Source organism: Tympanuchus pallidicinctus, unplaced genomic scaffold (genome assembly GCF_026119805.1).
Source record: "Tympanuchus pallidicinctus isolate F22 unplaced genomic scaffold, pur_lepc_1.0 scaffold2, whole genome shotgun sequence".
NCBI classification, from domain to species: Eukaryota; Metazoa; Chordata; class Aves; order Galliformes; family Phasianidae; genus Tympanuchus; species Tympanuchus pallidicinctus.
The window spans coordinates 36,573,211-36,582,949 of record NW_026294721.1 but is presented as its reverse complement, the minus strand read 5'-3'; the positions used below and the strand labels follow the sequence as shown (position 1 = coordinate 36,582,949).

Below are 9,739 nucleotides of genomic sequence, written 5' to 3'. Positions count from 1 at the left end.
AGAGAAATCACCAGTATGTGCACACAGAGACCAGCACCTGATGCTGAGCAGATAGCTTCATTCCTGAGCCAGAAGCAGATGGCTGTGAGCTCCGTTCTATGCATCCCTTTACCTCTTCGTGCTGAGAGGGGGGCAGGTTCTTACCTGGCCATTGCAATTCCACTTGGACAGCTGTAGTTCAGATGTATTTCCAGCTGGAACCCTCCTCCTCGACACGAGCAAAGCTGGACTTCTAGTTTGAGTTTCTGTTGGAAACTGGACAAAATGGAAAGTGGAACTGTTATTTGTGTTTGGCAAGCACCTAAATATCAAAGTGTTGATAGAGGATAATAGTTGCTTGGGAAATAATGTTGCAAATTACATCCAACAAAAAATGCTTTCATATGAAAATGCACTGGGATTTTAATAGATGCCAAGTAGTTCAAAAGAAAAAAAAATGTTACGTAGAAGTTAAATTCCAAAACATGCCAAATGGATGGCTATTTTAGATTAATCCTTCCTGCTATCTTCCCCATGCAACTTGAAGTTGTTATCTCTCAGTCTTACAGTCCTGCACAGTAAAGGGAAAGTTGGCTTTAGAGAAGCAGAAGTGAAAAAAAAAGTTCCTATGATGCTCCAAAACACAAGTTCTCTTTCCAAGCTTAGTTACATATACTAACAGAAACCAGCCACAGCTGCCTGATGCATTTACAGCACTCAGGCACAGAGAGTGAATAACGAGTTCAGGGTGTTCCTCAGACACTGGAGGCACACCTGGCTGAGTGGCTCCAGCAAAAAGAAGACAACAATCACCCCTTTTCTACAGCTCAGAGTGACTGTGAAGGGCCACACTGAGCAGGCATGGAGTTCTGATTTCAGTGGGCATTCCACACACTGCTCAACTACAGGATGTGCACTCCTCCATCTCTACAGGAAGATGTGTAAGTCTTTCCAGTTCTCTCTATGGTAGTAAAGAACTGATAGATCTCAGAGTCTGGCAGTCTCGCTAGAGGGCATCCAGTTACTAATGTGCGGGTGATGCTAATTTCTCTTCTCTGTGGCTTTTAACAATGATCAAAAGTAGGCTAACAAATACCAGCCTGCTGGAGCTTGAAATACGCAGTTGGATACCAATTTTTTTGCTTCTTTCTTTGTTAAAGAACGCAGCACTTTTCAGGGAACTCCAGCACAAAATATTCTAATTAGCTGCTTGTTCAAAGCTAAGCCCCCAAACCACACTTTCTCAAACTCCCACTCTGTATCAGTAGCTCTAGGCATGCTCTCAGAGCAGAGAGCTGAGTTTGCCCTTCACACAGTCCTCCTGAGCTCTCCAACCACTATTCTGCAGGGTTACTTTCTCTCTTTAGAAATACTGCTACCAAGTGGAACCACTTTAAGCAGAAAGACAGAGCCAGACCCATTGTGGAATGCTGGTAGCCCTCTCTTGGAATGTTGGAAAGCTGGAATCTCAGTCTTGCTTTGGGACAAGAGGAAGAAGGATTTGAGAATCAGACCTTTGCCCCCAGGTAAGTGTGTTGACCTTATGGAGACAGTTTACACTAGGATGGATGTCTTATTCCAACAGCCTCTGGTGTTGGAGAGCGATCCAAGAAATAAATGTTCAGGAAACTGCCTGGCCAAAGCTCACAAGCTGGGTAAATGGACAGCTGCCTAACAGGTTAATGATGGCTCAGAATGTCAAAGGTTTTACAGCCTGTTTATGTCTACTGCTGGAAAAAGATAGGGCCTATGAGGAAAAGATGTAGAGTTACAATTGGTTCAAGACAAAGGACCAGGGAAGTCTGACACTCTAGAACCTGATCTGTATGTGACCAATTGCTCAAGAAGTTCAGAGAAAGAGTCTTGAAGCCATCAGCCAAGCCTCCCTGCTGCATCAGGAGCCCAGCAGAGCTAGAACACACAGGAAATGTGCTCCCATTCAGTGCAGCAGAACATGCAAGTTGCAGAGACTGTGGTACCTACCTTTAAAAGACTCAGCCCTTTTTTGACCTTGCATATTTTTAGGGGCTCACTCTCATAGAGACAGAAACCTAAAACTGTAACTCTTAGCTTCTTTGGAAGCCTGGCTGCCACCAACTACAAACTTGAAAAATGTGTCACTTTTTGTCAGTCAGATTTTACTGACATCTGATTATCAGATTGTGAATAAGAACAAAACAAAACTGTCAAGCCTGAGTTGGAAATATGAAAGATTCTGGGCACAACTGTAACAGTTTTGCATGCATTTATTCTCCCAGTGTTTGATGTGTGTGCATGGAAGTGCATCCTGTATTCACACATGCAAATCTCACAGTCTGCTACTACTTGAAGTTCACAAGTACAAATGTGAACGTGAACTTAGAAGTGTCATTTGGAAAGAGGGCGGATTTGCTGTAATATTTTAGTCCCACATAGGATAAGGTGTGTTGGCTGTGAAGAAGCGTAACCCTTACTTCTCTGGAACAAAAACCCAGTGGGTTAAGCCCAAATACAAAGTCAAGGCAATACTAGGATGGATACTGCCACTCCAATGACACAGTTCAAGGCCATGAGGCAAGGCTGTGCTGCAGAGCATTACACACACACTTCATCAAGAAAAAGGTGACCATAAACACTGTAAGTCTGATTTATGAATACATCTCAATAGGAACAAGCCATATGTACATGAGCTTCTAAAGATGTCCTACCACATTATCTCAATTTAAGGAAACATATATTTTTAAAAGCTATTTTAAAATAAAAACGAAGCTGATGTGTCCTCTTTAAATAGCTTAATGCAAGATCATCCAAAGGTGAAATACACAGAAACACAGTTTCCAAACCTTTTGAATATTTTGTGCAAGTCAGTTCATGTGATGTAGTCAATTATGTGTGGTCAAAGGTGATAATGATTGCAGAGTGGCTCAATTTTGAAAGTGAGGTTAACAAAATAATAGGAGACTGAGGTACAGAAAAGGTCCAAAAAACGGGGCACACAGAGCCACGCTATCTATGAAACCCAACATCTAGGTATGTGTTATTTGTTGTTTCAGATTCCTGACAAGGTCCCTTCTGTAAGTTTGAGTAGGAAGGACTCATAGTACCATCTTCACTTATTCATTGTCACTTATTTCCAAAGCTGTCAATTACTCACTGCTTGATAGCTAATTATTTACAAAGAGAAACAAAAACCAGCTTTGCATTCAACCCTTCTGAATAAACTCAGCTAAGAAAGATTTTTCAGTAACTTTCAATTCTGATAGTATAAGCTTCTACTTGTGGTCCTAAAGGTACATTCTGCAGAAACAAAAGGTTTTTTTTTTTCCCCAAGGTGGAAAAAATCCATCACACACCAGTGGGGGTACAGTCTGCCTAAAGCAGACTGTAAATAACATTGCAATTGTAAAATAAGTGCAATAATTTTCTGTAAGCAGAAAAATTCTGTAGTTGAGAATAGAATTTAGTAAGCACATCCCTTACCAGGCAACTTTTCAGCTTTCTCCTTCATATTATGGTCCAATAAAGCATTTAACAAAATGGCTGACTGTCCCAAGTATTACTTATGTTCATCCTGCAAAACAAATACATGTTCTCTGTTGAGTCCAGGTAAAACAAGTCACCACACACTTGGGGTCCTTGTGCAGAAAGCCATTTATGGTATTAAAAACAGCAATATCCAAATCCAAGAGAAAATCAGTCGAAAATACTATCAAAATTGCTAGAACCGTTCCCAGAAATGAAATGACTTTCAGAAGAGTGGGAAGAAGCATGCATTCTTTTTCTTCCTATACCAAAACAAGATGTAATAAAGGTATTAGAAGGAATATCATTTATTAAGTGGGGGTTTTTGTGCGAACATTCAGAATCCTCCTCACTATCAAATGTCATGCAATACTATGATTAAGTCAAGATCTATCCCTTCAATCCCGACCACCTCCTGCTACTGGCTGAGCATCATCTGTTCCCATTGCCTTCAGGAGGACTGAGCGGCGCTTAGCACTTCTGCAAAACCAGGCCCTAGACAATGAAGGCTTCTGGTATGGGCTTCCTATTTCCTGCAGTGGATTTGTGTAGGTGGCTTTGTTACCAGAAATCCATACTCCTACACAGCAACTTCTGACTGTGTTTCTGCAGAAATGACTATAATGAAAGGAATGAAATATTTTTAAAATAATAATCATGTCTCTGTTTCTCCAAACCAATTAGGGTATATCTCCTGCTGGTGAGATTAATTTATTCACCTCCTGGGTCACAAAATTAAGTGTAGAGTAGAAAACAACAGGATTAAGATTTGCAGAGGCACCGAGGCTTCGACTGCCACATGCATGAGGAGGCAAGAGCCCGTCTGGACTGCCTCATCTCCATGGCCAGCAGCTGAGTCACTGCCCAGCCTGCAGAGCTTCTCACTGCTGCATTTTGCAGCCAGGAAAATCCCACATCCTCCCAGCGGGTGTAGGAAATGCAACCACAGCCTCTGGACGTGCCAACACCAAAAACAAAGGGTGACTGTGGAGCAGGCAGCTCCGTGGACTGGAGGCCAGCATCCCATCACCTTGATGATGGGAGCCCAGCTCCTGCAGCACAAAGACATGGGTGCAGGAGCTGCCCACTGGTTTCGCAGCCTTGATGCTGGTAAGGTATGTGACCAGCACTCAGTCCCCCACTAGGATCTGCTGTGGCCCTTGGGAAACCACCTCTCCCGTCCCGTCCCGTCCCGTCCCGTCCCATCCCATCCCATCCCATCCCATCCCATCCCATCCCATCCCATCCCATCCACATCTCCATTCTTGCCTGGAGAAGGTGTGGATACCTCAGCCCCGGAGGCACTGAAGGCCAGGTTGGATGGGACTTTGAGCAACCTGACCTGGTGCCTGGCAACTCTGCCCCAGCAGGGAGTTGAAACTAGGTGGGCTTTAAGATCCCTTCCAACCAAAGGCGTTCTATGATCCAGTTTCTCTGCTCTTTAGTAAGGGGCAGGTTGCAGCCACCCCTTGCTTATGTCCCCTGCAGCCCCTCCAGCCCCATGTGGAGCTTTCACCTTCACATGCAGAGACTTACTGCAACCAAGCCTTGCCGCACTGGGGCAGCCAACGTAGCCTGGTCAACTTCAGGGGAGATCACCAGAACACTTCTCCTGCCTGCCACTCATCTCTGCTGAGGTGGGCGCAATGAGCCAAGCAGATTTTCATCTATAGGTTTGCCAGTACTGTCTGAACACTGCCAAATGCTGCTTCAGACAAGGGCTCCACAAGCCCACTTCTAGAAAAGCAGCTGGAGATGCTGCTCACAGATCTGTATTCCTTCTGTGAGTTCCCCACAGCACTTCCCGAGCTCACACTTACGGTGCTTTTACTCAAAGCAGACCGCAAGCATCCTGGGTCAGACAGAGCTTGCTCCTCCAGCCTAGGGCTAACTTTAGCTTTTGGGAAGGAAAACACACAAGCAGGCTGACAGGGGTTTGCCTGGCTGTCTGGGCAAGTGCTCCAGACAACAGCTCCTTTGAGAAGCTGCTCCTGTGCAGCTGACAAGAAGAGACCTGCCATCCCTGAATGCATGCTCACACATGCAGGTGGCAGCAGAGCGGGCACCAGAGGTTGCCTCAGGGACATACCCAAACAACCTCTGTCAGTCCTCTGCAGTATGAGCCTTCCACAAAGCCTCCAATGGCTTGAGAGCTGCTTAGAACCAGCACCAGCTCCCAGCCATCCCCACCACACAAACACAACTCCTGGCCGGCACCACGCACCACACCTCCTCAGCAGCCTCCCATCCCTCAGAGTGCTGCCCTGTGTCTCCAGCACTGCCTCTCTGCACTGTTTAACTACTTGGGCTTTCCCTAGGAAGGTTAAGAAGCAAGCGCTGTGCAGTAAACAAAGAAGAGAAGAGCTTTTCTGGCATCCATGCTCTGTCGTATTTGTTCTGTGCTCATACTGCATGAAATGGGAAAGCAGAGACGGGGGAAAATAGTTACACCTTGAAGGGAAAAAAGAGACCAGCCTTTCGTAGCCACATCTCAGCACACATCCACTGCACGCAGCACATGCTGCCTAGTCTTCCATCAGGTGAGCTAAAAGGTGCGTGCATATTTTTGGAATTAATTCCTTTCTACAAGCTGGAGTTAGAAAGAACTGATATAAATGAGTAGGATGTGAGATGCTGCCTCATTGTCCTCAAGTTCAAAAGTTTATGATGGCTTTTGAACGCTACTTGAAAATGTAAAGATGGCAGATGATTTCCCTTTAAACTACAAAATAATCCATTTTTAAAAACAAAGCACTGACTGAAACTGAATCTATGTATTTAATGGAAAATGGAGTCTAGGACAGTATCTTTTGTGGCATAGTTGCCACCCTGAAACTTCTGTAGTTCAGAAGGTAGCATAAGTGTTTGACAGAAATGAAATTGACTCTTACTTCAGCAATTTCCACTGAGAAATTGGCTTGTCCAAGGCACTATTGCTTTTTAAAAAATTACATCAACTTCAGTAGATTTTACTTGATAATGCTCACTGAGTTCCTAGTAATTACCATTATTTATTATTTGCATATGAAATTTTAGGGACTATCCAAGCAGAACAGTATCAGCCCCATGCCCTAGAAGGCCTTCAGCCACAGGTGAAGACAACTGAAAATGAACAGTACAGCAAAGAATACATAAGGCATTACTGGTCTGAAATCCAAGGAACATGAACATCCTTCTGATGTTCATTTCCTAGAACAGGGACATTTCCCAAAGGCATAAGAAAATTGAAATTGGAATGCTTTGGAAGTATTAAAAAAAATGTACTCCTAAATATGCAGTAGGAAAGCAGTAGGTCCTTGGAGAGTGGATCAGGATGAAGCAGAAGGGAACATACTGACAGTGAACAGGACGGCCAGTGAGGCTGAGCTCATCATAGCCAGCCTGTGCAAACAGTCTTGCATTTAACATGACAGAGCAGAGGGATTCCACAGAAATTATTTGAGCAGTGGGAAGACTTAGAAAATTAGCACAAAATGACTATGTGAAAGCCAGAAAGAATCCTGCAACAGAAGACAGACAAGAGGAAAGGCTTGGTTCTGTGAATAAAACCTATACGTGATTGAATAAACACATCCGGATTTAAACACCATTTGTATACAGAGCAATTCCTGTCAAAGATGATGAAGCCCAAGTTGCAAGTCTGATGGAGAAACAAAAGAAACATGATGCTGAGGGTTTAATACTCAGTGATCCAGTACAGCCAGAGCTCACATTTCTGCAGGCGTCTAATCCATGTTGTGGATCAGCAGTGCTGCAAATGAGGAGGCACTGGAGAAATCCTTGAGCACCACCAGCAGATTCAGGCATAGGTGGTACAAATGAAGCTGCACAACCCCCTAGGCTTGCAGGTCCTTTTGGGCAGGACTGCTCCTAAATCACCAGCCCGCTGATTAGTCACTGCCATGTCAAACCATATGGGTGTTTTTACCTGGGGCTGCTCAGAAGTTAGGGTTCCAGGAGCATGTCACCACATTATTTGCCCATCTTACTCCAGGCTCCTACACGTGAATCATTGACAAACCAATACTGCCATCAGAAAAAAACATTCATCACAGTTTTCCCCATCTGAGACCTCTTGCCAGGGAAGGAATCGCCAACAGCTCCTTTCAGTTGGTCAGTCTTTGTGTTTACAATGACTGGTGTTGCTTGGCTATGCTGCACACAGCCATTCCTTACTCTTTAGCTGAATGACAATGCTAAAATGCTGAATGGGAGCTGCTAAAATGCTGAATGGGAGCAAACAAACAATACATCCTCCACATCTCAGAGATCTGATAAGTTAACAGCAAACACACATGAGCAAAAAGCAGGGAAACAGTCCTCTGGTTTTCTGAAACTAACAGAAGATTTCAGGAATTGGCTTTGGATCTGGCAAGCTGAGGAGTTGTTTTCTACTCTTCATTTGTTTTTTGAGCTTCTTCAAGGGCATATTTCCTGCTTTATTCATTTATAAGAAGCTGACAACCCATACACAATAACCCACTAACAACTTCAGCATCATACGTTAAACAAAAGAAACACAGAGTGCACTGTTGGTCAGTAGAAGCATTTAAGACTGAGTGAAAAACTACAACTCTCATCACTTGGCTTAGGCTCTCAATGCACATTTGTGCAGTAAATTTATTCCAGTTGTCAGGCTTTCCATTTGACCTTTTAAACAGTGGCATGCAGCACCAGTCCTTTTGCAGCCCCACATCTCTGTCGTCAGTGACTCAGCAGCTCATCGGATACCCCGCAAAGTCTGCAGGCACACAGGATTATGTGGTTTTCAGTGACAATTTTCCATTAGCGTTTTTTTTACTTCTAACTTAAATCAGCCTGATATTAACAAGCAAAAGATGGAAGCCTTTGATAATGTCTTTTTCAGCAGACCAGATGGGATACGTTAATTAGAATCGCAGAATCATTGAGGTTGGAAAAGACCCCCTAAGATCTTCCAGTCCAATCACCAAACCATCTCCACCACACACGCTAAGCCTGTCTCTCAGTGCCACATCTCCACGTTTCTCCACGTTTCTTGAACACCTGCAGGGTCGGTGACCTCACCACCTCCCCGGGCAGCCTGTGCCACTGCAGCACCACTCTTTCTGAGAATAAATTTTTCCTGATTATTCAAACCAAAACTCCCCTGGTGGAACTTGAGGCCATTCCCTCTTCTCATCCTATCACTGTTATCTGGGAGAAAAGGCCAACCCCTGTCTAAACACCACCACCACCTCCTTTCAGGTGGTTGTAGAGAGCAAATTATTCATATGAAAATCATGATGTTAAAAATGAGGCATATACATCACTTTATGATGGCATGTCCTTCTGTTTAAAAAAAAAAACAAAACAGTTGAAGTTATTCTCAGTGCTTTTTGCTTTCATAAACACTTGCTGATGTTTAGTGGCTGATTAAATAATGATTTGCAGACCTGTTGATGAATGGCTGATATAATGGTATCACATTGCAGCACTTGTGGTCAAATGCAGTTTCCATAGCATAACTGAGAATGCAACAAGTAGAAATAGGAACCTGTTGGTACTATGCAGCCTGCACTACTTGCATAATTCAGTCCTTGGTGGCTGCTTTATTTTATGGGGCTGCAAAAGCATACACAAGAGATTGTTTTTGACAGAGCCTGACCTATTCTAACAAAAGGCTAAGTAAGTTGTTCAGAAATGTTTCTATACAAAGAAACCATGGGAGATTGTTTCAACCACTTTCTTTTCATCATCCCTCTTAAATCCAAGATTCACTCAGGTACAAAGACAAGAGGAGATGGAGGAAAACAGGTTAGTTATGCTAACACTGATGCAAGAAAATACTGTTTTTAGAGAAGACTGTGGAAGTGTATCTCACAGTACTGCTACAGCTCTGCTTCGAGCAAGGTCCTTCCACATCAGACAGCTCTAAAAGGAAAATCCAGGTAAAGAGCAGAACAGCACCAACATGACCAGAAGCCATCAAGCCCGTGGGGAACTGCCAGGAAAGAGCAGTATGCTTGCAAAGACAAGCTCTTGTAGTTAAGAGCAGCAATAACTATTTTTGCTTAGTCAAGTCCCTTTTTGAATACCATCATTGGTTTTCAATTACAACCTCACAGATTTCACCACATAATTCTTGCTACTGACAACAAAATTACTCAGTTTATCAACCTCATTCTTCACATTATTTTGTGTCGTGTAAATCAAGCATAAATTCCCATATTAATTTTTTTTTTTTTAATGTGATGTGCTCATGTAAATCTCATCGCTCTTTACAAACCTGACAACATTT

At 43.5% G+C, this 9,739-nt stretch overlaps 1 protein-coding gene across 24 annotated transcripts in view; it reads right to left on the bottom strand.

The window, feature by feature from the left end:
- The window catches only part of BBS12 (Bardet-Biedl syndrome 12), a 91,629-nt gene that overhangs the window by 12,236 nt on the left and 69,654 nt on the right, over nt 1-9,739 (bottom strand). For 22 of the 24 annotated variants that reach the window (XR_008206678.1, XM_052682650.1, XM_052682658.1 and 19 more), the window contains 2 exons: nt 3,439-3,529; nt 145-255 (listed from right to left, as the gene is read on the bottom strand). Coding sequence is in view for 22 of the 24 variants with exons in the window: in XM_052682650.1 (XP_052538610.1) it covers nt 145-152 (8 nt within the window). In the remaining 2 variants the exon portion in view is untranslated. Of the gene's footprint in view, nt 1-144; nt 256-443; nt 1,611-3,438; nt 3,530-7,895; nt 8,222-9,739 lie in introns of those variants that run through there. The other 2 variants (XM_052682637.1, XR_008206679.1) reach the window with 2 other exon arrangements.